We start from the raw sequence: 27,018 nt of genomic DNA, 5'->3' as shown, positions 1-27,018 counted from the left end.
GGGATGCTCTGTCTGGGCAATGCTGTAACTGTCACACTGAAAACTGTGCTGCTGTCTAGGAAGAACTTGTGCAAAGAACTCCACTGTGCTACTTCATAACATACAGCACAAGGGACACTCAGAGATACTTGTACAGTTGCATACATCTCTTATACAGCATGTATAAACCATACCTGATAATTTCTTTACCTACCTGAGGTTTCTTGTCCCTTTCCTCTGGAGAAGGTTCTGTTTCTCTGTATACCACAGCTTTGGTTACCAGCATGTCAGGATGCTGTAGTTTTGCCTCTTTGATTGCTAAAGCCAGTGCCTAGAAACCAGAATGATGAAAGCATTTATTACTACTTCCCTGAAATCTGATATGAACATTGCCAGAAAGAGTCACTGTATAAAATAATACCAGGGCTGAATGTGATTCCAGAAGAATGTGAACGGAGAGGTTCAGAACTGAACCTAAATACGATGGCCTGGAACAAAAACTCTGGAGCCTACTACTGATGTGAGGGGTTGTAGAAAAGCATTGGGATGCCTTGTGTATTGTTCTTCACTTGCTTGCTTGTTTGCATGCAGAAATGCACAGTGTTCCAGGCTTGCTAATGAACCTCAAGCAAAGGAACATCAGCAATTCTCTCTGCCAAAAAAACTGTAAAAAAAGATCTAAAATATTATTCTAAATAAATTTATTATTCTGAATAATTCTAAAAAAAATCTAAAAATTATTTTAGATCCTGCTCAAAACAACTTTTTAAATACTTCGGACCTTTAAAAAAATTGTAAAGCAAAAAAACTTGAAGAATGAAGTCACAATGAGCCTGCAGCCCAAGAGTTTTGTGTCAGTTTCTGTTATTTCATCCTAAAAGATTGTCACTTTTCATTCCTTCTCTTAAGGAAGTAAATGCAAAACACAACTATTTGGACTGAGTGAACCTGTAGTGAGACTCTGCAGGAAAGAAAAGGAGAATCCTGGGTCACTCCAGAGTATTTCAACAGAGAAATGGCAACTGGAAACATATAAGAAAAGAAAAAGGCAATCTCGTAGTTGGGCTCTGTGCTTGAACATAACCCTTGCTGCAGACTCATTCCTTCAAAAGGCACTGGTGGGAGCTGAGCTGGAAGTTCTTGTTCAGTATAAATCAAATGGTCCAGCTCTTTTGCAGGCCAAATGAGTGATGATTCCTGTCACTTCTTCCAAGATGATTGCTGTCTTCCTGTCACTTCTTCCAAGATGGAGACTGGGTTTGCTGTGAGTACTGGACACCTACAAGAAATGGACTACCACCCTCTTCCACAGCCTGGACAAAGCCAGTAGACTTGGGGATGTGAAAGATCGGTTTTCAGAAGGAAAGAGCAAAGAACCAAGAACACTCAGTAACGCAATCAGGGAGCAGCTACAACTCAGCAAAGCCACAGCATTCTGCTCATACCTGGTCTTGGTCCACATCTTCATCTCCTGTGATAATGATGCGCTTCTCTATCCTTGTCTCTGAAAACCCTCCTTTCACAGTCTGCAATACAAAAAAGAACAGAACTAATTTTCAGCCTGCACCCCTCCTTGCTGGCAGCAACATCCTGCCACTTACCATTGTATGGCTTGGGCATCACACCAGCCCTACAGGCTGCAGGGTTCCGGAGCAAACAACTAATGCATAGCCTTAAAACCCTATATTGTTCATGTCCTAAATACACTGCAGTGAATGTGATGCCTGCCCTCTCTCAAAGCCTTGCCTACAGTGACATTAGCCACAGGAATGCAGACTGGATGCACACCAAGAAGCAAACAAGAAGGCTGAGGGTCGTTGTAGTAGACACTTTAGGATTGGGGGATAAAAACTTGTGGCCATGTGGTCACAAGATGGACAATAAAAAGATTCAAAATCCAAGAGTCAATGATGTGCTACCTCTATTTGTGTGTAAGGAAGATTTGTTAGAGAGCATCCAAAAAACTAGAAGAAATACTAGCCACCAAAGGAAGGACAATCCCATCATCACCTCAGAAACTCCCGCAATAATTTAGCATGCCTCCCATTAACCTTGATTCAGTGTATAATAAAAGTTAGCCTATAGCAAGAGAGGACATAGCTAACCCTGAGTGTGAGAGTGTGTGGATGGGAGTAACAGTGCATGAAAGAATAGTGAAAAAAGGGCCAGGCTGCAGGTATTGAGCACCACTCTTGCCTACTCAGGTCTCTCACTGACCTTCAGCTTTCATTTGTACATTTAATTTGGGAACAAGATGGCCAGTGCTGAGGTTCTCTGGTGCAGCTCCCCCTACTTAATTTCCTGATACCTCTTCCGCCTTTCCACAGTACTCCAACTTTAATAAGTGCAGTACACCAAATCCAAACACAATAGCAGAGAGGAAGTGGAGTGCTCCAGGAAAGGGTTATTTGGGGTCTGGCTCTAAACTGGATACACACACCAGTTGCATGGACAAGGACTTTCACATGCACTGCTGGCAGCCTAAAGCAGAGTCACTTCCATCCTTGCAAGTGGCTTTAGGGTGCAGAGAGGTCAGTAATGCTGAAATCTGTTCTTCCACCTTAACCCAATGACTCTCCTCCTGAGTCACCAGTACCTACAGCTGGACTTGGCTGGCAGTCACAGTCACAGTCCATGTGGCTAATGCTGATAAACACCCAGTGCTTGTCAAACAAAGGCTGTCTGTACCCAAAGCCTCCCTAGGTCATACCTGGCTGAACTGAACCTGCTGTACAACAGGGGTGAATTGGGCTGGGGCTTTTGGACAGCAGCATGAGGGATCGCACTGGCTGATGATCCCTCACAGGTCAGCACACACTTTTTCAGCTCATAAGGAGAACAGTAGCATTTTTTTTCCAAATGCCAGTGGCATCTTTCATCAGAAACCCACTGGGTTTTCATATTTGCAGATGTTCTTACCTTGGTAACATGGGTAGTGGTAGAAGTGGAGAGGGTTTCTGCGGTGGCACTGAATATGCTGGTGAGCACCTCCTTCCCAGTGGAGCTGCCAATGATCTACAGGACAGAGAACACCTGTGTCAGTAGGGACCTCTGCAGGGAAAGACATTAGTGCTGGCTCCAGGGGTGACTTCCAAAGATTTCGGATATCAAGTTTTCAACACCTGTTGTTGATATGAGCATTTTCCCCCATCTTATTCCTTCTACCTGATGAAGCCATGAATAAGAGCTTCATTCACCTACTGCAGCCTCTATCCTCCTTAGCCACCTTTCATGGGAGCAGAACATCAGTGGGGACTTGATTCTCCCTTTTTACAAGAGACTGAGAAGCAGGCTTAGTGAAGGAATAGAAGCACAAATGGGACACGCTACATGAGGGCTATTGCTGCTCCTCCAACCAAGACAAAGCTGCTTAGCCAAGCATATGCCTGGCTTGCAGAGGGTAGACTATGGCGAGAGAAAAGACACACTGCACTGTTCAACTGGACATGGGTTTGGAGGCAGAGTTATTTTTATTTATTTATTTATTTATTGTGAGTAGCTGGGCAGAGGTATCCACAAGCTCAAGCCCAGAGAGCTGCAGAAAAGGCCCTCTCTAGCAGGGAGATGATTTCATTGCTGCATTTGATTCCTCTACTTCCATCCTCAAGGCCACGACGTGTGCAGAGCTCTCAGGTTAATTCCACCTCTAAACATGGCACTTTTGTCAGTTTTATTTTGTGTGTAGATGGCTGGAAAACCTTTGCTGGTTCCTTAGTCACATCTACTGCAAAGCACTACCTCCAGGTCAACTAGGTGACCAGTCTAGGGCAGAATAAAGCATTTAGCCAGGTTTGACTGCACCTTGAAGAGGCAATTAAGTAGAAAAGCACTTTATAAAAGGTCTGCTCTGAAGGCCTTGTCTTACACAGTGCTGAGCAGTGGGTGGGATTGTTGATGATTATCATCATTAAGAAGTTAAGAGTTTGTGACTACCAATACTACAAGATAGGAGATACTGAGCATTGCCCTGGGTATACAAATTCAGAACTTGAGGCAGGGAAGCAGGAACTCTTGGGCTAAAGAAAACTCAGCCTGCTTAAGACCTCACCAGGGACTGTCTATTTTTCAGGATCTTTCCTTCTCCAGTTGATGCTCCAAGTGAGAGTCTGGCATGGGAAAGAGGCCACAAGCATAGGAAACATAGCCTTCTTGCTCCCCAAACTTCTCCTCCTCAAACACTGATACATCCTTCCACTCTTTCCCAGTATCACCACATCAGCCAAGGGTGCTGCTGCTAGAAATGCAGGATAAGCATGCCTCCTGGGTAGCCAAGAGTGACTGGCCAAGGCAACCTAAACCCTGCACAGGCTGCCAGTCCCCAGCTCTAGTGTTCAGAAGCCAGGCTGCCTTCTGCTGGGCCTCCTCCCTGCACTGAACCTTGGGCAGTGGCACCATGTCCTCCACTCACCGGTGACATGGAACGAAGGTCTGCTGTGGGTCCTGTCCCTTTCCCAGGCTTAGTGCTGTGACCCTGAAAGAAAAGCATGTGAGAGTGTTGGCATGGATAGAACATGAGGGCAAACATAGCTTGCTTTGAGAGGGCAGCACTGAAATAACAGTGGATCTCCCTCAGCCTCTGGAGCCTTTAACAGCAGGACTGAGGTCTTCCTCTTCCATCTCCCCCAGCATCACAGTCTGCTCTCAGCCTTCTCACCCAGCCCTAAGAATATAACCAAGGCAGAAGAATTGGACACTAGTGCCCTCTCGCACCCTGAGGAGTCTGCCTTGCTTACTGAGGTTGTTGATATGGTCTCTGCGGTGACAGTGTGGGAAGTGGCTATTGCGTCTTTGCTGCCTGGGGTGCCTCCTTCCACCTGCCAAAGGCAAAAGAAAGCTGGTGAGTTTGAAGGTACCTTTGAGGGAGGTATACTAGCAAAATCGGTGCTTTATTTCCCTTACTGTCAAGGCATATAGCTTGGGAAGCTGTGGGATGGCCGCAGACACATGCCCAGCAGCACCATGTAGCACATACAGCACGAGTCAACCTCCAGAGACATCCCTGCACACTAGTGCTGCTCAGCAGCATGGGAGATGAGGTGAGGGAAGCATATGCAAGGGAAAGGTTCAAGGGATACTTGCATGGAAAAGTAAATGCAGAATGCATGTGGGCTTTGATTTTATGTCTTGGGGCTTACAGTGAAACCAGGACAAGCAGAGAAACCCGATGGCCTTGCTCAGCCATCTGCCTTCACAGTGTTGCTGTATGGGGGGAGGTTTTGATGAACTGAGGCTCTACAGAGCCACCAGGGAACACGGCAATGAGAAGACGAACCCAGCTCTGCTCCCTGGCCCCTAGAGCCAGTCTCATGCAGGACAAGGTGCCATATCACCTGAGTTGCTTCTGTGGCACATACCCTGTGGGGGACAGAGGTTTCTTCTTCAGGATTCTTCATGCCTGACACCAGGCCAACAGTTGCGGCATCTGTTTTCAGCACTGCCGACTGCAGAAGAAACACAGTAAGTCAGCAACTGCATCAGACTTCTATTTCCAGGGCTCAATTAGAAACAGTGCTGCCCAACCGGACATGTCTAATTCTTCCTCTTACACTAGCCCACACAAAACTAGTGCCTCCCTGTTCTCTTACAAATGCCGTATCTTGCTGATAGCCCTGTAGGCTCAAGGCAGCCAAAAGGGTCCATAAGGACACAAGCAGTGTCTGGAAAAACTGTAGAGCTCTACCCTCAAGAACATACTGCAGAGGGCAGGCTGTTACCAGCGGGCAGACAGCCACCATGCAAACTGCCCCAAATGACAGACTTACCCCAAATTGGACTGGATGCCATCACCAGATTTTTTTGTTCATAGATTTATATACACCATAAGTTAGGGCAAACTGGTCCTCTAATGTTGAGACCCACTAAATTCATTTCACTTGTGACCTGACACAGGTCTATGAGTCTTCATTAATTCCAGGCAGTTGTGATTATATCCTTGGTGACAGATGAAGACTAACTTGCAGGAATGGAGACATGTTTTCAGCACTTCCCTGCTATGAGGACCTGGAGCTGCCTAGAGGTCCTCCAGGGGATGGTTACCTGATTCAGCCCCCAGTGAGTCCCCCACATTTCTGAGCCAATGACCATCCCTACCCAGTGTATGGCCATGGATCAACAGTATCTCATTATCCTTGGCATAGCAGCCTATGTCATAGGACACAGTTTACACAAGGGTTTCAGATTAAACACCACACAGGCTGTCTTGGAAAAAATACCTTCTATTCTTTTGCTTTTTCCTTGCTCTGGGTCTGGACTCATCCTGCTACCAGCTCATCAGGGAACAAAACAGGGACTTACCTGCCAGTAAGGGCTCACAGTTTGTACTGCAGAGCAGCTGCCTGGAGCATGTGGCCAGGCAGAGGGAGGAGATCTCCAGTTCGGATGCTACTCTAGGGGCTGGGTGCTCACACACGGGATAGCACAGCCCTAGCCCAGCACAGAGGCAATGTTACATTCCATGCAAGATGACTGTGGCTCTACTGTCATTTCTCAGCAGTATACATCCAAATTCCATTTATACAGACATGCCACATGCAGTTTCCTCAGCCTGATTATAAGCAGTCCCCTAACAGAGACCCTCCTAGACCTTTGAGGCTGGTCCCATCAGCTGTTCCATAAATGTCTCCCATCCCCTGCACAGTCAGAGAGGGGTTAGTTGGCAGTACATTTCTCTTTACTATGTAAGCTATTCATTGACTTCATGCAAAACGCAGGGACAGCAGTTGGTTAGAAAATCATGCCCTTCCTAACTACCAGCATGCTAGCATGGTGCAAGGGACAGGGAAGGAGGCCAAACACAGTGTATTAACAGAAGAAGGTCATTTCTTCGAGTTAGCAGATGCACAGAACATACAGAGCCATGCACCTGCCTAAATCGAAATAACCATGCAACAAAGATGACAGCTTGTGTTAGGGTGAAACAGTTACATTGGGCAAGAACATAGAGTTGTTTGAAAGCTAGCATGCTCTTCCAAACAGACGTGGGACTACATGCCAATGCAGCAACACTGGGCACCATGACAAAGAACACCGAGAGATGATGGGGTACTGAGACGGTCTTGGTGGGTGGCTTCTCTTTTCGTACCTCTAGCTGGGATACTTCTGGTATAGGCTGGGAGACCTTCTCCCCTCCTTTGACATCATCTTCAAGTCCAGGAGCTATTTTTTCAGTATCCTGGGAGGAAGTCAGGCCTTCATCTTCTGTCTCACTCTTGTCTTTATCCAGCTCGGGCAGACTCCGAGATATGTCCTCAAAGGCTGTCCCATGAAAGTCACCGATCACCGTGAAGTCCACTTCTGCTTCCAGGCTGGATGTTGAACTAACTGTGATGCTGGAGCACTTGCGCTCGATGGCCAGGTGGTTGTCCTTCAGAAAGACTGAGTCCTTCTCCTGGTCYTGCTCCTCATCCCCGGTGTCACTCTCAGGAGCCCTGTGCCGAGGCGGCTTAGCTTTCTCCTCGGCACCCTCCCTCAAGCCCGCTCTCTGAATAAGACACAAGGGCAGAGAGAGACTGAGACTGGCACAACAAAGCTGGCTATGCCAATGGGAGAAAGAAGGGGAGGAAGAGGAAAAAGAAGGCTGCGGCAAACATTACAGAGTAAAGTCAAACACAACTCAAGCATGGAAACTAAAACCTTTTTGACAGCAGCAACTTTGCGGGGAGCGGAGGAGTTACCCAATCTGATTTTGTCAAAAGCCTATTGGTAATTAATCATATGAGAGAAAGAGTCAGTCCCACAGAAATGCTTGACCAGCCTGGAGGCATGTCAGTGCACCTGGTGAAAACAGATGTGTGGAAAACAAGAAGTCTTTTAAGAGACATTTGGAAATAGTTCAGACGCTAAATCTATCACATGTCAGTAAAGTTGGGCACCAAAAGAAACAAAGGGAAAGAAAGAAAAAAAGAAGAGTTTGAACAAAAGCAAAGGGCCTCGTCAGCCACATACGTTCAAGGAGAAGCAAAGGAGCTTGCCAATTCCACTGAGCTTGCCCCAAATGGAGTATCTGCCTTGTGCCCTGGCAGAGCATCACCCCAGCCTTCATGTGGGAGGGAGGGAGGGCCCAGCACTCACTCGCAGCCAACTGTGAGTACACCACGGCATCTGCCTGTAAAAAGGCAGTGGTGCTAAATCAGCTCCACTGACAAAACACTCCAGACGTCCGTCTCTAGGGATGACACCAAAGGATTGACTGATTTTATATTTAATCAGTGTAATTGACAGCACGATCAGAGCCAAGGGACAGCCTCCCTCCATTAGCTCCTCTCCAAACATGGACATACCTCTCAACTCTGCCATCAAAGGGTAAACTTCCTGTTCCCATTCTCTGCCATGAAGCAACGGGAAATCTGCATCCATGCTTCTATTTTATTTTGCATCTCACTCTATGCATTTCTCCCTTAGGATTTGCTCTAAGCCCACGGATGCCATAGAAAAACCTTCTCTTGGGCTCTGGGCCAAACATTTGCAGGCAAAGCCATGCCTCCAATCAGCCAGGCTCTGCCAGTGCAGGTACCCTCTGTTTGCACTGCTGGGAGGTTGAGAGGTATGAAAAACAGGGCGTCAAACAAACTCCACAGGAACACACCCATACACACATATATATGTGTATATATATAAAAATATATACATAACAGCTCTGCAAAGGGGAAAGAAGCTAGAAGCATATAGTCCTCAGAAGGTTAAGGTGAGCTTTCATACTATGGTAAGAAGCAGTTAATAAAACAGCACTGAGACCTGGAAGACTACTGGAATAGCAGTCTTTAAATTGTCTTCTTTCAGGCTGGATTTTACTGATGGGTCAGATAAATCCTTTTCTTCCCCACTTGGTTCCTGAGATTTGCTCTGGATTGGAGAAAAGGGTTAGTTTTAAAGAGGTGAACTCTGCAGGAGCTGATCTAGTGCTTATAAGAGCAGAAGAAAGCTATTTTATCATCCAGCCACCAGCTTGCCGAAGACAGAGGAGGATGGGTGAGGCTGGAGAGCCAAGCAAGAAGGGATATCAACGTAAGAAATGCAAGGGTGAAGCTGGAAGCGTGGAAACGTTGCTGCTAGGTGTGTGTGCGCGTCTGTGACGGATTTACAGCTCTTTAAGCCACCCCCCGCCCCATATCCCTTTCTTGCTCCTGGACATGAAGCTTGGGTGCCCATTTTCGGGTTAGCAGCTGGCATTCTCCAGATAGCCAAACTGTCGGGGTTCACAAAACAGAAGCTGATGAACCAACTGGCCAGCGGATCTGCATTCAGCAAATAAGCCTGACTGCACACACATACATAAAAGGACAGGGGATGCAAAGCGACGGGTCTCAGTCAATGGATGTGTGAGGTGCCATTGAATATGATAATAAAGAGCCACACAACATGCGTATGAACTTTCCATCCGGACAGTTCATTGGAAGAGTTACCACGGCTTCTGCCAGTGTGAGTTCGCAGCCGGAGTCAGGGGAGGCAAGGTCAGCATTGTCTTCTCCTTCATGCTCCACATCAATAGAAACATCTTCCTTTAGAGACAGAGGCTGGGATGAATCTCCTGAACCAACCCCTTGCCTGAGGGCTAAAGAGCCAATACTGGACATGGACCCCACAGGAATGGCTGACACCACAGAAGATGAGAGGAGGCCTGCATCCAAAATTGTCCCCTGTGCCAGATCTATCTTCCCTCCTTTTTTCGCTGCTGTTGCAATTTCAGGCATGCGCACTTGTCCCTCCTGCACTGTCCTTTGCTCAGCTTCACCTTGCTCAAACATCTTAATCTTAGAAGCCACTGAGGTTTTCTCATACATCTCACCATCCTGCCAGACACCTGGGAGTGGGGCTGAAGCCAGTGTCACAGTGATATCTCCATGCTCTTGGGACATAGCTTCTATCCTCCCAGCAATGGGCATCAGCGGCCCAGATTCTGTTTTCTGGATCCCATCGCTAGCTTGCAGCTTTACCCTGCCTTCATATCTAAAGGCAGATAGTTGGTACAAACTGCTTCCTTGACACGATTCTGTTACAGGGCAGTGGGAATACACAACATGACCATCTTCTTCAGAAGGAGACTTATCCTGCAGTGGCTGCTCTGGAGCAGGGCCCTTGTCCTTGGCAGTTTCTCGTACCATAGAGCTCCCATCCTGCAGAGCCTGACCCACATTAAACTCCAATTTCCAGTATGGCTCTTGTGCCTTGGGGATTGTAGTGTGGAGTGGCCCTCCTGCCTCAGCACCCTTTTGGTGTAGGTCTCCTATTATGGCTCCAGTTTGTAGTTCCATTTCTTTTGCCTTGGGAGGAAGCTCTTCCAGGCTAGGAGTTTTGTCATGAGACAGTTCTCCCATTTCATTATCTTTATCTTGGGACAATTCCCCTGACATAGTCTCTATTTCTTTTGACAGCTCTTTTATGATGGGCTTTTCCTCCTGGAGTGGCTCTTCTGTGGCAGGGACTTTGCTATAGGCTGCCCTCCCTGTGGAAAGGTCTGTGTCTTGAACCACCTCCCCTGGGGCTGGATCTCTGACCTGGGAGAGCTCCACTGCAGCAACATCTGTGTTTTGGGGTGGTTGTCCTACAACAGGACTTGCACCTTGCTGTGTTTCTCCCGCAGCAAAGCCCAAGTCTTGGAGCTGTTCTTCAGACTCAGGGCTCATGTCCTTGGATATCTCCATCTCTGTTACAGGGCTCATGTTCTTGAGTGCTTCTTTACCTGCTATGGGGCTTGCATCCTTGAGTGTCACCTCAGTTGTGGGGTTCACATTCTCAATTATTTCCACATCTATTAAAGGGCTGGTGCCCTGGGCCAACTCTTTGCCCTTGGGCTGTGTGTCCTGGGCTGGCCCAGTATCCTGGGCTAGTTCTGCAGAGACAGGGTCTGATCGTTGAGGTAAGGGCCCAGGGGTGGGAGCATTCATTTGCTCTGACCCTTCTGTGGCACTGGGATGGCCCTGCTGAGGCACAGCTGAAGGGGGTGGTTTAGTCTCTATGTCTTCCATCTGAAGAACCACTCTGGAGCTTTCCTCCTCTTCTTCCTCCGCAGTGATCCTTTCTGAGACCTCCCACTCTGCTGTGGAGCTATCTCCCTGCTGGTCTCTTGTAGCCAATCTCAGTGCTGGGTTCTTCACCTTGCCCAGCTGCTGCATGTCCTTAGCTCCTCTGCCTTCACCTGCCGGGGCACAGAGCTTAAATTCTCCTGCTGATGTTTGCAGATGCTTTTCCTCCAATCCCACCTCTTGGGAACATGATATGGCTTCATCTCCCTCTTGTGTTTCATGGCCTGTCAGCCCAGCAGATGTTCGTTCCTGTTGTACTAACAAAACTTCCTCCTTCCCTGAGCAAGGATGTCCCAAAAGGCTTGTCATATCACAGCCTGTCTTAAGCTGGTCTGGCTCTACAGCAGGTTTTACCGCTATTGCTTTCCTTTGACTACCCACTGAGGAAGTGGGCTGGGACTGTTGTTCTGCAGGTGCTGTGGGCCCTGAGCCCTCCCCTGGTTCATTTACTCCTCCAAGCCCCTCCTCCAAGCCAAGTCTTTGGCTGGCCTCTGAGAGCAGATGCGTTTTTTTCTCTTTCTCATTTCCCTCTATATCTCCTAAGTAGATGATCCTCTGTGTAGCAGAAGTCTCAGTCTTGTCATCGCTAGATTTCACTTTAATTTTAATGACCTCTATGGCTGTGGTTGGCATTCTGGCCTCCTGCTTCCTGGAGGCTGCAGAAGCATACTCCTCCAAGCCCACCTTGCTTTCTCCCTGGTAAGAGTCTGGGTCTGAAATCTCAGGCCTTTGCCCCTCTTCAGATTTCTGACATGGCCTGGACAGACTTGGCTCTCTGATAATCACTTTGTCACTCCTCTCTTTGTACTCCTCCTGTCCAGTTTCAGCTGGCAAGTGCTCTGCTTCCATGCTGGGCTCCTCCCTGGATGCTTTCTCACAGATCTCATCCTCCCAGACAGACTCAAAATCCTCTGGACTAGCAATCATTTTTGCTCTTCGACGGGTGTCCAAGGCTGTATCTGCTGGCTCTTCTGGGCCTGTAGCTTCCTTGGCTTTCCCTACAGCCATCTCCACTTTTGATATGTTCACACTCATTTTCACCTCTGATGTACCTGCACACGCTTCTTCTTTCTTGACTCCCAGAGCTTTCTTTAGAGCTACCTCTTCCAGCCTAGAAGTTTCTCTCTCTATAAATACCCAATGCTCCGAGCCCTGCATTGCAATTGGAGCAAGAAGAGTTAGCGTCAAACATACTTTACCTAACAGCTGATGACTGCTTTGATAATTAACAGAAGGCTAATCTGCCTCAGACAGGGTTGACTATTATTATTCATGCAAGAATTGAAGCAGGGTCTATACTAAGAGACTAGCACCTGGTGGATGGGCAGAAGGGACTGAAAATAGTGGGGCTGATGCTGCAAAGGTGAATGAGGCCCCCCAAACTCTCCACAGCCTGGGATTGTTTGCTCTGGGTGATGGCTTTAATATCTGTAATATTTGCCACTTTGATGGACATAAAGAAGTGGGGGCAATATTCCTATCACACATATTAACAGAAGCCATCACAGCACTTCCTAAGAGGCAGTGTAGCAGAGTTGGTTAAACCAACTAGGACTCCACATTTCAACCATGCTATTAGTTGGCTCTTGTAGTTCCCAAAGGGTGAGATACCATTGTAAGCAATGGCCTGTGTTTTGACTAGCTCTCAGCTTCATCCACATACACTAACGCCATGACAAACTGATAAGAAGAGAAACCATCTTTAGGCATTAGAAAAGGCCTTTCCTGTCCTTATCAAATTCTGCAGCTCAGATGATTAACTCCAAAGTCAGTCTTTCCTTCCTAGCTTTCCCTGGAAATCTCATCAAAAGCAACTACTTAGCTGAGGTTTCTTAGCAATGCTGAAATCACATAGTTCAGAAAATATAACTGTAAAAGGTCACCTCTAAAATATAAAGGAAGATCATGGGCTTGGAAGCTGAGACAATTACAGACACTGCAGCAAGGACCAAGTGAAGTCAGTAAAGCATCCTGCAGCAAGGACACAGGGAGTATGTAATATATCACACAGCATATCTATTCTGTTGTGCAGGGGAGGATCCTAGATTACTATTACTATAATTAAAAATGTACTCTTTGTACATTCAAGTGTTTGCCCTGCAAGACATCTAAAGACTTTACAAACTCCAAGCCCAAAGCACTGCTAAAATTCAGCCACTTCTGGAACAGAAGGTAGAAAATAACCCACAATAACACAACAGTAGGAAAACATCACTTGGCATTTTCACTGTCAAGAATGTTTTGCAGCCTCCTTACTCATCCCCAGGATACACACCGCCTGCGTGGAGGAGGCGGCCTTGGGCATAATCATTTAGAGCTCACACCGGGCATCCACAGGAGGGCACGCTGGCAGGCACAGGTTGGCCGCCCTGCGCTGCTGGGTCTATCTACGATGTGGATGCCCAGGGCTCTTCCAGTAGGCAACTGAGATGCAGATCCAGCATCTCAGCTGAAAGATGGTGTTCTGTAGCATGAGTTAGACTGACCTTCCATGGCACAAGCAAGCACTTCAGCCACAGAGAGCTCAGTTGGCTGCACTCTCCCTGTACAAATTAGGAAAATAAATCAGTGCAAAGAAGAGCTGAACTTGCAGTGCCCAGGACAGGGGTGTCAGGTTGATGTTTTTGCAGCTAATACAGCAGTTACACCCAAAACAGAAACCTAATAACTGAATATTGAATAAGGGGAAACTGAGGGCAGAAGGAAGCAGAAAGAGAGAGAAGGGAAAAGAAGAGGAGATTAAGAAAGAGATAGAAAGGAGGAAAAGCAATTACTGATGAAAATGCCTCCACATGGAGGTAAAGAATGGAGATCAGATATCAGTGAAAGCATTCAGTATACAAATGTCATTCCCCAGTTCCCATCTTTTTCACCCAGATGCCCAAGAAAGAAAGGCCTGGGGTTCCTGACAAACAGAACATCTAAAGCCATGAGCCTGGCCCCAGTTGGGCAAGATCCCCTGACAGCTCCTTTTTCATCTGGGCTCTGGCCAGAGCTTGCAGAGCTGGCAAGCACACAAGGACACAACAGTCACTCAGGCCTTGCCTAGTTATGTTAGTGATGGCTAGTGTTGGTTCCTTGCTCCTCCCTACCCAAACCATGGAGTACAAAGCAGTAAGAAGGGCACCCTTCCTCTGCAAATGCAAGCAGGATCCTTCTCTAGGACATCATACAAGACTGGACAGGCTGAGCAGAGGCTCTGCCGTGGTATCTGGCATCCCGCAGTCTGCCACAGCCAGGCAGCTGTGTGCACCAGTGCCGAGGAGCCCTGTCCTCCAGGAGACCCGTACTGAACCAGCTCTCCATTGCATCGCTTGCACAAGCCTCCTCAATATTGCTTCTAACCCTACTCCACATTCCCAAGTGCTGACTGCTCCTCAGGTCCCTTCCTCCACACTTGCCTCCATCACTAGCTCCTCATGCACATTTCGTTTCTCCCAGGTCCATAGAAATCACAGCAGAGGCAGTCAATGACTTTCAGGAGCATTGGATTATGGTAGTGTCTTCATAGGCAAGTCTGACCCATGAAAGCAGCATTATCACCCACTCCCTGGCTCTCCTAGGTCTGCCAGGAAGCCTGCTTAGGTCTCTTGTCCATGAACAACAGCCTCCCAGTTTACAAGGGATGCACAAGGTCCATTCAACCAGAGGATGGCCTACTTTCCTAAGAGTACAGCAGCTCCTACCCTGCTCCTGCATTGTGGCCTCATTGCTGAATCCTTGTACCAGTTGAGGCAGAGACACACAGATCATAGGCAGAAGCACAAGTTCCTTGAGTAAAACCCCTTTCCCCCTTTCTCTGGCTGGAAACCAGGGTCCTGTGGAGGAGTACTTCCCTGGGCAAAGAAGGCAAGCCGCGTCAGGCTCTTGCTCAGAGTTACGGCTTCATAGATTGAGAGTTGTAAGACAAGCCTTCTGAAGCCTACTATAGAATGTTTATCCATGGCAGCACCTCTTAACCAGGAAGGAAGAGATGAAAAGTTCCAGATATAAATCTGAACCATCTTCCTTCTCCTCAGAGCCGAGAAAAACTTTGTTGGTATGAGCATAGTCCACTCCATAGAAACAGCAAACTACTCTGTGGAGTGGTCTGTGTTCTCTGTTCCATACAGCTCAGTCAGCTCCAGTTCCACAGCTCTTGGCAGCCTACGTAACTTTGGAGCTTGAGGATTCCTGGGGACGTTTGCTGTAGATATCTGGATAATTGAATATTTCTTCCAGGAAAGCAGAAAACTTCTGGAGCTTTGGCAGAAAGCATGCCAGAAGAAAGAAAACCTCAGAACAACAATCAGTAGGCTGGCAGGACAGTGTGTGCCAAGACAATAGCTGAGTCTAAGAAATGATGATGCTGGAAAGAGTCTGACTGTAGAACAGCCATGACTTCCCAAGGGATAGTTTACTTTCAAGCTTTTTCTTTACATCTTTCCTAATAGATTTGCTCCAAGGGTCAGGAGTGGCTGGAAAGACATATGAGCTGTGGCCTACACGTGTCACAAGAGATAACAAAGAGGCAGAAAAGTAAAGAAATGACTTGAAGCAGAGACAGTCAAATGCACCTGATGGCTGCAGGCAAGGCTTACATACCTTGGAGGAACCCAGGAGCAGGTAGGAGGTTTCTCCCTTTGTCATCCTCCACTATATCTGCCATTTTCCTTTGCTCCTTGGGAAGACCCAACTCGCCCAAGAGGAAAGCATTAGTCTCACAGAAAGAAGGGAAGAATGAATGACTCCTACTTCTTAAGAAAATACATTGCGTTGCTTTGTTACCCAAAGTTAAAGAGATTTCAGTCATCTCAAAACCCAGCACTCTCTTCTTCTGAGTAGAGTAAAACCCCACTGTTGCCCGTAGAGTCCATCTAAGGAAGGCCAGACTGTGCCATGAGCACAGAAACTCCATGGTGCTGGTCACACAAGGCCTGAGCAGCTCTCACCAGGGATGCAAATTCCTTGTGAAGACACAGATCACATAAGGATAAAAATCACAGTGGCTCTACATCAGCTGCTGCCTCTCACCCACCTGTACATGCTGAGAAATCAAAGACGAGTCCAGCTTAGTGCCTGGGCACCCCAATACTGACACTCTGGGTGCCTCCAGCAGGTAGAGGTGCTTAACTCAAGAAAGTTAAACACCACATGCTCACCTTGCTTCTGCTTTTTCTGGCCAGGTGCTTTGGGGCTCAGCTCTGGCAGAGATTCTCTGCTGTTACAGATGTGCACAGAGCTATCATCTGGAAGAATTTTGCAGCAGCTCCCAAATACCGGCAGGCAGAAGGTCACAGTGCAGATGCTGCCAAAGAACCTGAGTCTTACCAAAGGAATATCTATCCTTCCTGTTAAAGCCCAAGGCCATCCTCAAGTCCTGACTCACAACCCTGCTGCCTCTCTGCAGACATGTACTGTAGCCCAGGTTTGAGATATAGACTCTTTGGTAGGGCTCAGCTTGTCAACACCAGGCACTTTCGTGCTGGGCCAAGTACTCCTTTTAGCTATCAGAACAGGCTCAGGCCATGGGCTGGCCACCACATGGAGACCTGATCTCAGCCTCCCTGAAGACAACAGGACTGGACCCAGAGGGATCAACAAGCCAGACCTGCCCACACTCCCTCCAGCTTGTGTCCCTCAGAACAAACACAGCCTCTGGCTTGCACAGAGAGCTTCTGGGCATCCTGCCCTGTGCACAGCTTCCCACTCAAGCTAACATCATGGGGAGCAGCAGAACAGAGGCAATCCTTCCCCTGTCCCTACAGCCCCTTCCTTGACACAGTCTTGGATCAACACTGACTTTGTGCTGTCTCTTCTGGGTGCACTTAGACAGGATATGCACGCCAGCACTGCTGTGCACCACCTTTCAATGAGGGTAGGTCCAACCACATCAGAACTAGATCTTAAGTCCATTTTTCTTCCACTGAATAATATCTTCTCTTGGCTGGCCTAGGAAACTGTTGTTCTGTAAGAGCTATAAAACCCCTGAATGCAACCAGTACTGAGGGCTCACATCCCTCAAAGGCAGGCACCACAAAAGGACAGTAAAGGCAAGGGAACCCTGCTTTACACAGGTGGAATCCAAACATTTCTAACCTATCAAGAGACTGGGTGCTTGGGCCTGAGTGACAATAACTCCAGCTGAAGTCAAAGAAAAGCAAAAGGATTTGCTAAAGACAGCCTGTAGCTAGGTGCCTGCTTGCACTTAGACAAGACAGACACATGCATAGCTCTCTGGGCCTCAGCACTGCCTCCTGGGAAACCCAGCATCAGCCACCAGCTCTGCTCGCTGGGCATGCAGCTACCCCTGGGCAGCTTATCCTGGCAAAACTGCACAGCACTGCTTTGCTGGAAGGTCTCTCCCAGGAAACCCTGTCTCAGAGCCTGGGAGAAATGGCCACAGGAGCAGCATTCACTGATAGCCCTATCCTGATGAGGGATCCTGCCCATCATGGGAAAGGACCTGCTAAGGGTGCCAGTGAATGGCTTGGTCTCTGCTTGCAGGGCAGGGACCACCCATTTGCCTGAGAGGCTTTATGCATGGTCCAAAACAGTGAGAGAGAGGTGTGGGGAGAGAAAGGGGATGGTGATAACCTCAGGAGAGGAGACAAGGCTTTTCTGCGTGAAAAACTCCATGGTTAGGGAAGCTCCATGCTCTGATGAAAAATCCTCTAGGGTGTCTTCTTCCATCCTCTGTGTCAGCAGGAAAACCCCAGCACCCAAGGGGAAAGAGAGAGAGAGACAGACAGAAAGACAGAAAGACACAGAAAGAGAGAGAGAGAGAGAGAGAGAAAGAGCACATGAGAAGGAATGAAGGGACAAATGGATAGATAGATGGATGGATAAACAGAGGTCACAGATATTCCAGCTCTAGGTCTTCCACTTAGGTCTTTGAACTTTACATGTTTACATGTGAGGTAAAGCCTCTCATCCTGTTCCCAAACTCTGTGCTTTGATGAGTGGTTATGAGCTCCCTCAGCTCACCTCTGCTCCCACACTCCACAGCCCTGGCCAGGGGAATCCCAGATCAGCCAGCTCTGTACCTCCAGTAAGTGCTGGAAATCAGCAAGCACATGTGCACACGACAAATCCCCTGCAGAGATCTCCTGGGTCAGCCTCTCTCCTAGGGCCATGCACTATTCCTAGAAGTGCGTCACTGCTCAGAGAGACCTTCTCAGGACAGAGCCAGGCCATAGCACGCTCTGTGCATGGTGTCCATCCAGCTCTGGAGCCATGCCAACCATGGCCAGCACAGGGCTAGCTCCGCAGCCCTTGCAGTGGAAAGTTCGCCGAGGTGGGAAGAGCAAGCAGAGAGGTCTTGCGCTCTTGTCAGCCAAGGAGGTAGAGAGACACCTTTGCCACACTATATGGCCTGAGCCAACCAAGAACCCACCCCTGCACTGCATCCATACCATACCACATCCAGCTCTCCTCCAGCAGTGATGTGGAGGGCTCTAAACAGCTCATCCCCTTCCTCCCTGCTGGTGGGGGAGTGTCACCAGCTCCAGCCCCCCAGCCAACTTCCCTTCATGCTCTCAGTGCAGGATATCTCATTGCAAAACCAGCCCCAAGGCAGATAAAATGCCAGGAGGGAAGGATGGGTATACAGGATCCCAGTGTAGCACCACTCACCTCACTGGCCCTCTTGGCCTGATGTGCCTGCACCTCTTACTGCTCACACCATACAGGTGCCTAGCACATGAGGGGCACCCTTTGTGCAACACCTCCCCCCACACTCCCTGTAGGTATCTGTAGGAGAACACCTACTCTGGGCACTTCCAAGCAGGACCCCTGGTAATACCATGGTTAGAAAGAGCCTAGTCTCATAGGCCAGCATTGCCACATGCAGCCCAACTCCAGGCATTGCCAAAATAGAGGCCTTCGGAGATGGATGAGAAGTTTGACCCCATGCAGTGCCTAGACATGAGGGGAGATCAGTACCAGTAGCATGCAACCAGTTAGCTTATTACAAAACTTTGGTAACAGCCTCATTCACAGGCCCTCTCCCTTCACCCAATTATGTGTGTCACCACCACATAATTCCCATGGTCACATCCCACCGTGCTTCCATTGGACATCATAGGAAATTATGCCAGCAAACTATGAACACCTCTTGATGAATAACCTGGTCCCCTCCATAAAACAAGTAGCAGAACAAACCTCTCTGGCCTTCTCTGGGGTTCCCTTTGGTGTTTCGTCTTCATGCTTGGGTGACGAAGAGGCTGGTGACGAAGGCAGCCTCCTGTCCCGATCCCTGTGGACCAGCTTGCTGTTGGGCTCCTTCAAGGTTCGTTTCAGCTCATTGATGCTGGCCTGATGCTTTAGCAAAACATCTTCTGGCTTGTCTAAAAACTTGGGGAAGGAGAGAGGAAGGTAGCTATGATTAAAGCACTGGTTAAGGCAAAGGGGAAGAGCAGGGGCACTAAGGAGGGTTTGCTTCACCCTGGGCTTGAATTTAGAGTCTCAAGACCCAACTGAACTGTGTGTCCAAGAACCCTCGTCTGTGAGTCGCACTAAGACCATTACAGGGAGCAAGAAAAAGGCGGTGAGTGGCAGAATGGACACACCTCCATGAAGGGCAACACATGCCCCTTTGGCATCTCAAGCATGGCTTGTTGAGGATAAGCTAAACCAGATGGGGGAAGAGAGCTGGTGGTTCCTTGAGATCAGCAAAGGTCTGAGCCCTACTGGAAATACCCGCAGCCTCATCTCTCTTGGCTCCCTTCAGGCTGTGCTGCTCTACAAGGCACGAAGGAAAAAAAGTCTCTCGCTCAGCAGGGCAGGAAAGCAGCCAGTCCTCCCAGCAAGAATTTTTGGAACTCTCTCATTGGTATTTATAACAGGGCTCCCTAGAATTGGATTCCTGTAAATCCAAAGTCAAAGATGTCTGACACAGACCCAAACCTGAATCAGCATGGACCAACTTAGGCTCAACAGCAGTCCAGGGGTGGGGTTAGATCTGGTTTGCTATAGAGAAAACAGCTCAGAGAGCTCAAATGCAAAGTGAGATGTGGGCTTTAGAATGTCCTTTTGTGATGTTACAGGCACTAGGATACCTCCCTTGTTCTGCCATAGGGGTGGGCAAAGCAGCTCAGAACAAGAACCCACTCTTGATTTCTGCCTCAAGCTCAAACCTGTTTTGAGGTTCGAAAAGAGTCAACTAAAATATCTTTCCTTCCCATTATTTCTCCTGGTTGCCACAGTAACAGACCAGAGACCCAAAGGAGTCTCAAGAAAAGCCCAGCCAAATTTTTCAGATCCTCAAGGCTCAGTAGAATTGGTGAAAAGATTCTCCATCTGCACATCTGAAGCATGTGCCCCACAGCTTGCCCACCTCTAGGCTCATGGGAGTGTTGGGGAGCACAGGACCGCAGGAAACAGCACATGTACATGCAGCAAGAGTAAGTAAATGAGGCAGACAGTGGAGGGAACACAACCAGGTGCCTGGCTCCATGGTGGATGAGAAACTAGCCTACTAGGACACCATGGCACCCACCACACTGGCTGGGTTTCCTTGCTGTGCTGAGTGGGGATGGCAAAGGCCTGTGCACTGCAAGCACACCGCTAGGGCTATATCTGTCTCTGTCAATAACTCAAGCAATTTAACGCCATCTTAAGCGAAGAAGAAACCTCCCTGATAGCAGCTATGAATTTTAGGCTGGAATGAATTGTCAGACCAGGGCCAGAGGGTCTCTGTCAGCTGTTTCTGATGGAGGGGCTACCACATACACAGGTAATTTGTGAGAGGCTCTGGAAGCCTTTGCTGAGACCTGGTGAGAGTGCAGTCTCTCTCTTCCCTGCTCTGCAACACCCCTCTCTAGCAAGACTATCCAAGCTCAGTCCAAGTGTCCCTCTACTGCACAGTGAGTAGTTATGGTTGCTTGCTTTTGACAGGTGAGTGAAGCAGGCGCTGAAGGGATCTCTGGGATTTATTTGCCCAAGGCCAGGCAAAAAGGCAGTGATTGAGCTCAGACTAGATCCCTGCCGTTCCTGGCTCTGCTGTTTGACCCCAACTCTCTAAGGAGTCAAGCCATGCAAACCGCTGCTGGAGCAAGGAATTTTTTGAAAAAAAGAGTTTACATGCTAGGCATATGATATAGACCCCAACCCAGGAAACCCAAAAGCAGAAACCAAGCCAGGGTGTAAAGTCCCAGTGATAAGCAGGAGCAATAGGGCTATTCTGTGCCTGTGCTGCCTCCTCAGTGGGAGAGTTAGGGCCACAGTACTGGACAAAGAGACATAAGGAGAAGATATGGAAGAGTCAGTAACATGAGCAGAAGCGAGGTCTTCCCAATGGGCCAAAGACTTGGCATGGTGGCCAGTCCATTGTGTCTTGGGAAGGCTCTTGCTCGCACACACAATGAAGACTGCCTTACTTAGTGGGATAGAAGATGCTGCTGCATATGTTCTGTTGCTAGATCCCCAGCTGTTTGTCCATTGGGTTTGTCTAGCAGATCAACCCCCCCGCCTTGGTGCATCTTGTATTCCAGTAAATAGGGTGACACGCAGTGTTGCTTTGAGGAGGATGGACAATATGATGCACCGACGAGAACTAAGATACTCCAGAGAAAGAATACCTCCTGCTTGTGCCTGGGGGTTGTTTCCTGCTCCGACTGGCAGCAAAGAGAGGATTAAAAGCAACCAGCAGAGTCAGTCCAGGGAATTTGTCACAAACATCACAGTCAAGTTGAATTTGGATGCCTACACAGGGCCTAGTTGGGCCCCACTGCCTTCGGTCAGGACTCATAGTAGGGCCCCACTGGTATCAGCATGAATAAGCACAGAAGGACTAGAAAACCCACTCCCTGCTCAGTGTGAGAAGGGTTAGAGGTAACCTCTGAGCCAGCCCAGGTGGCCAAGCCAATACGTGGACAGGGCATGGTTGCATGCCCACCAGGATGTGAGCCTGCTCACGCGTATGTGTGTCTGGTATGCCTGGGGGAAGGGTTGCATGTGGATATGCTTCTGCAAGGATGCAGGGAATGCAGAGGAACGGACAGAAACCCAGGCAGTACTTCCTGTGGCCGGGAGCTCCTTGCCTTCACAGCAGTGACCACTGGTGCACTTGGTCCTTCCCCTTCCCACATAGTAGACTAGGGCCTGCTCCCAGACCCAGCCTGGCCACCTCTGGCTGGGGCTGAACTATGAGATAGTTTGAAGGGTCCTGCAGGAATTAAGAGTTGCTTCAGGGCACGAGGCAATAGAAAGTAGAAATGAGCCACTATGACAGTCCCACTCCCATTGGTAAGGGCAAGAGAATGCACCACACCGAGCCTTGTGGTGGAGCACTGGCTCTAGAAAACAATGCCCAGTGGTGATTCATCCTAACTGTAGCCCAACCTGAGGCTGGGATACAGATCTATGATGTCTGTGCACTGGCCTCTTGTTTGTCCTTTCTCTAGGGGCAGCCCAGAGGGGTCCAGGCAAGACTATGTCAGAAGCCACTTTGCRAGATAGCCCACTCTTTAGCCTCCAAGGTCCTATGCCCACAATGTCTGTACCTTCAACTCTTTGATTTTTGTTGGAGTAGTCACTTCCTCATCTTCCGCCTCAGATCGTCTCCTGCTGCCAGACTCACCGTCCTCATCCTGCTTCTCAGCTTCTGCCCCAGCATCATGATTCTCGCTGACAGAGGCTGGGCGTGAGAACTCTGCACATGCAGAAGACAGCCGAGATCACAGACATGTAAGACATCAGTCCTTATTCACCCCACCTCCCCCAGCCTTCTGCCTGGCAGGTTGGCTTGAAGGCTAAGAAGCCTTGAAAGGACCTGCAGCAGGGGAAGACAAGTTCTAGGCCTTGCTGACACTGTCACAGCCCCAAAGTTAGGCCTCTTCTCCCTTCCTTTGAAGCATACACTTGTCCCCAGCCTGGCCCATTTACACCCTTTCCCACATCCTTGCACCCCCAGGCTGAGCTAACACTATATCCCCGATGGAGATGAAGAGAGCCCCATCTCCCCAGCCTGGCTCAGGTCCCAGTCCTGGCTTTGTTAAGCCAACTATGTCTGCATCCCTGCTTGTAATGCACGGACACACAAGTCTGGGCCATCACTTGGGAGGGACAGGCCCTCTGCCATGGGTACTCAGTCAGAGGCAGCCTACAAGAGTCATCCCATTGACTGCAACAACCCTGACAGATCCAGTCAGTCCTTTCCCTACAGGTATGAGCCACAGCAGGACAATGTACTGTGAGCCCACCGCAGTGAGCCCAGCTGCCCCTCACCCACCCAGCCCTTGCCTAACAGCAGCTTCATCGCTCCCATGAGCAGACCAATCTCCTCCCCCTCCCCAATTTGGGGGCATACCTCCATCAAGGCTGCGAGACATGGTGTACCGTTTGCTGGAGGAGCGCTCAAAGAAAGGGGCTGGGCGGTCAATGAGGGCACTGGCCTGCCGCGTCTGTGCCTGTGTCCGCCCACTGTAGCGGAACTTGGAGCCCATCACCAAGAAACCCTTTGGGGGTGGCTCTGGGGACACCAGCCTGGGGATGAGTTAGGCAACACACAGTTAGCAAGCCCACACATGGTACTGAGCTGGCCTCCATAGCCCTGTCCCATGCATGCATACAGACTGCACTAGTGTGGGGCAAAGTCCTGGCTCCTCCTCCCTGACAACTTCAAGATCCAAAGCAGAGGTGAGAGGTGCAGTGAGGAAGAGGAGTTTGCCTCAGCAAGGTGTCAATGGGAAAGGAGGGATGAAGGAGGAATTTAGGGTCCTGAAGAGACAAAGACCAAAATGGCAAGGTTTTCCCAGGCAGTGGCAGAGTGGGCAGATAGCCTCTGCCTTATGGAGCAGAGATGGCTCCAGATGTGGGAAAGACAACCTAGAACCATGGGGCAGAAAAGGTCTGTGGATGAGAGATGGGCAGAGTCTGCTCCTCTCTGTCCAGAAAAGGCAGAGTAGTCATTCTGACGAACATAAGACGGGATAGCCCTGTGCATGCCAGGGCAGAGAGACCTGCTCCTACACAGGCTGTGAGAGGAGGACAGCCAGCTCCTTCCAGGGCAGGGTAGAGGAAGCCCGAGGAAAGCACTAGAGGGTCTTCTGTTTGCCCCATGAAAAAGCTGAGATGAGCCACAGGCAGCAGCATGTCTCCCTCTGAGACATGGAGAAGATCTCCTCACCTGAAGAAGGTGTGATGCTCTATGCAGACCTTCCACAGACGCTTGGCAGAACGGTGGTTGGGCAGCTTGAAGCCAATGGTGCTCTCAAACTGTTCATACTTGAAGGAGACAGAGACATGCCATTACGGGCAGATTCTGCCCTAAGGGATACAATGGGAAGGGACCTGCCTCACCAAGGTCCTCAGGTTCCCCTAGCAGGAGCCAAGCCATGCAATATCTTTTTCAAACCAGCACTGAGAAGGTCCATGACCAGTACTGCTGGATGAGGGGATCTGTTCTTCCACCCATACTTACAGCCTAAGCACTTTCTGCAACTGCAAATGGCTTTTCCGTTCAAGAGATATTTCCTCAAGAAATAAAAAAAGTTTGTTTTGGTGAGACAGATTTATTCTCTCTACTTTAGATGTACTTTCCTTGTTTTCCTCTCCTCTGCTGAACACTGAAGATATATGTATTCTCCCATCAGTGCATGTAAAAGTAAAAAGGGTAAAATTTAAGCAGGAAAAGGTTTATAGAAAATTAAAGAAAAAAATATCAAAAATTGTTCTGAAGCCCCCTTCCTGGGAAACATCCAAATGCCAAAGAGGTCACAGTGCCCAGGGAACCTGGGCAGAGGTGCGCAGGGTGCCATCAGGCCTGCTGAAGTGCTCTGACCAAAGTTACTTTTTCAGTGAGAAAATGAGAGACCTAACAAGAAAACACTTGCTGACAACTCCCATTTGCCAAAGGAGTTGTGCTTTCTTGGCTAGCCATGGCCATTAACTTGGGAACTGCTGGGGCAGAGACTGGAGCAAGGCCAAGACCACACCATCAGGCAGAACTCTGCCCTGCTCTTGGGCCACGTTAAGCCCATGGCACCCACCTCACCAGGGCGGATCTTGATGTAGAAATTGCTCCTCTTGTAGGAAATTTTGAGGATCTTGGGCCAGGCAAAGCGGTTGATCCTTAGTCTGTCCCTGTAGATGAGAAGGCCGTTGGCACAGACGCCCAGCATGATATCAATGCCCTCCGAATCCTGGAGGAGAGAAGAGAGAAAGGTGGAGACTGCTCAGTCACCCAGTAAGGACCAGTCTGGTCTGGAGTTTGCCTTACATTATGGTGTCATATTCCCTCCCATTAGGTGCTCTGATATAAGGGACAGCTCAGCTTTTGTGCTTATGCTTATGGGACACCCCAGCTGCACAAAAGGGGCTTCATGTTTAAACTCTTTTCTACATTACTGCACTGACAGTATAAAAAAAACGTGGGAGCTGCAGACACTACAGAAGTCCCAGACATCAGGACATTTGAGGAGACCCAGCAAGCCATGGGATGTGAATGAAGGAGGAGGAAGTGGAGAAGAGGTGTGACTGTGAGAGGAAGAGGCTGTGCAAGGATGAGTGTGCATCCTGCCAGCAGCAAGTTTCTCCTTGGCCAAGGTGAGTGAGACAAAGCAGCTGGGGAGGGCCAGGCATGATGGTCAGTGTGCGTTCTGGCTCCAGCCTCTGTACCTCTGTCTCACACCACCAGTACCTTGGCATGGTGCAGGTCCACCCCGTACATGGAGAGCTTCTTTGCATTCTCCAGGAAGTGGATCTCTGCTTCGCCTGGGGTCATGCCCCTGTGGAGAGACAGAGAGAAGAAAATGTGACTCAGAGACCCAGGGGATGTAGATGCCTCTGTAGTAAAGCACTCTGGTGCCCTCCCTCACTGCCAGCTACCAAGAGCTACCCCGGCCAACCCCATCCCTTCCTGGGGCTTACCGGTAGGTCTTGTGCAGCTCCATGATGCGCTCTTCCAACTCTCGAGTCTGGTTAGGGGCAAAGCGGAGCTCACTGACATAGTTGCCCACGTGCTCCTCAGCATCATAGTCCCCCAGCTCAGCTTGCACGGCATAGGAGCCCAGCAGGGCATGTGTGACAAAAGAGCAGGGCAGGCGCCCCGCGATAATGTCTGCACGGAGCTGCAGGCACAGGTAGTATCTGCAAGAGGAGTCAGACGGTAAGAGCGGGTGAAGGCATGTGCTTTCCAGAGAGCCATGCAGACATGCTGTGCAAGCTGGAGCTCCTTAGTGAGGGCTATTAGAAAGAAGGCACCCCACCTTGCACTGCTCCCCACAGTGACTGCCCCCTCTCACCTCCCACTGCAGCTTTCTCAGCCCCTTATCAGACCTACTCGTCCACTGCTCTGCGTGTGATATACATACTCCTATCCCACTCTCTGCACACACGGCAGACAACAAATCCTCCTTTAAGCCATCTTCACTGGCTTCCCACACCAACACATCTCCTTAGCGCTGCCCCTCCACACACCCAACACGTGGTCCCACTTGACCCTCCAGGAAGTCTCCCAGAGAGCCTTCCCAATGGGCCTACGTGGGTTCTGTGCAGCATGTGATGAGCTCCCACGAACTGTCCTCACCTTGTGATGTCCTCCATGAGCTGGGCAGGGTCAGGAGGGTAAAACTTAACTGTAAAGGCAAAGTTCCAGGGCCCACCTAGCAAGGGGAAGAGAGAGGTAAGGGCAGTGCACATGCCAGCTGCAAGCAGACATCAGATATCTCCTTCACTCCTGTTCATGGATATACAGGAATATCATAAGGGTCTCCTGGCTAGACCTTGTCCACCCCTGGCCAACACGGGGCAGGATAAGGGAACTCCAAAAGCTGTTAGGAGAAGGAAGATTAACCCCTGGTAGGCTGTGAACATTCAACCAGCCAGACACCAGCATGATTTCTTTAATACTCCCTAAACAGCTCGAGAGAGAAAAGCATCACAAGTCTGGGAGCTTTGGCTCAACTTCCTTCGTGAAAGACTCCCACTGCCACAGCAAAAACCTCACATGTTCCAGTAAGGTGATACTGTGGGCAATGGTCTTCCTGCCACCCCAGTGCATGGTCCATGAGACAACATCACAAGCAAAGGCGCTCTT

The 27,018-nt window shown here is 49.2% G+C and overlaps 1 protein-coding gene across 11 annotated transcripts in view; it reads right to left on the bottom strand.

Moving 5' to 3' along the window:
- EPB41L1 (erythrocyte membrane protein band 4.1 like 1) overlaps nucleotides 1-27,018 on the bottom strand; it is a 106,481-nt gene that overhangs the window by 4,787 nt on the left and 74,676 nt on the right. For 7 of the 11 annotated variants that reach the window (XM_085302592.1, XM_085302597.1, XM_085302594.1 and 4 more), the window contains 18 exons: nucleotides 26,509-26,584; nucleotides 25,851-26,069; nucleotides 25,621-25,708; nucleotides 24,971-25,123; nucleotides 24,109-24,206; nucleotides 23,290-23,465; nucleotides 22,484-22,632; nucleotides 21,560-21,595; nucleotides 19,143-19,334; nucleotides 9,381-12,152; nucleotides 8,713-8,820; nucleotides 7,061-7,459; nucleotides 5,334-5,420; nucleotides 4,713-4,793; nucleotides 4,388-4,450; nucleotides 2,899-2,994; nucleotides 1,425-1,505; nucleotides 194-310 (listed from right to left, as the gene is read on the bottom strand). In XM_085302592.1, the coding sequence (XP_085158718.1) occupies nucleotides 194-310; nucleotides 1,425-1,505; nucleotides 2,899-2,994; nucleotides 4,388-4,450; nucleotides 4,713-4,793; nucleotides 5,334-5,420; nucleotides 7,061-7,459; nucleotides 8,713-8,820; nucleotides 9,381-12,152; nucleotides 19,143-19,334; nucleotides 21,560-21,595; nucleotides 22,484-22,632; nucleotides 23,290-23,465; nucleotides 24,109-24,206; nucleotides 24,971-25,123; nucleotides 25,621-25,708; nucleotides 25,851-26,069; nucleotides 26,509-26,584 (4,991 nt within the window). Of the gene's footprint in view, nucleotides 1-193; nucleotides 311-1,424; nucleotides 1,506-2,898; nucleotides 2,995-4,387; nucleotides 4,451-4,712; nucleotides 4,794-5,333; nucleotides 5,421-7,060; nucleotides 7,460-8,712; nucleotides 8,821-9,380; nucleotides 12,153-17,576; nucleotides 17,676-19,142; nucleotides 19,335-21,559; nucleotides 21,596-22,483; nucleotides 22,633-23,289; nucleotides 23,466-24,108; nucleotides 24,207-24,970; nucleotides 25,124-25,620; nucleotides 25,709-25,850; nucleotides 26,070-26,508; nucleotides 26,585-27,018 lie in introns of all 11 variants that reach the window. The other 4 variants (XM_085302601.1, XM_085302599.1, XM_085302600.1 and 1 more) reach the window with 4 other exon arrangements.

This window comes from Rhea americana, unplaced genomic scaffold (assembly GCF_003343005.1).
Source record: "Rhea americana isolate MKP2758 unplaced genomic scaffold, rheAme1 scaffold_190, whole genome shotgun sequence".
Taxonomy (NCBI): Eukaryota; Metazoa; Chordata; class Aves; order Rheiformes; family Rheidae; genus Rhea; species Rhea americana.
The sequence above is the reverse complement of the archived record's forward strand: the minus strand, read 5'-3'. Positions and strand labels throughout refer to the sequence as shown.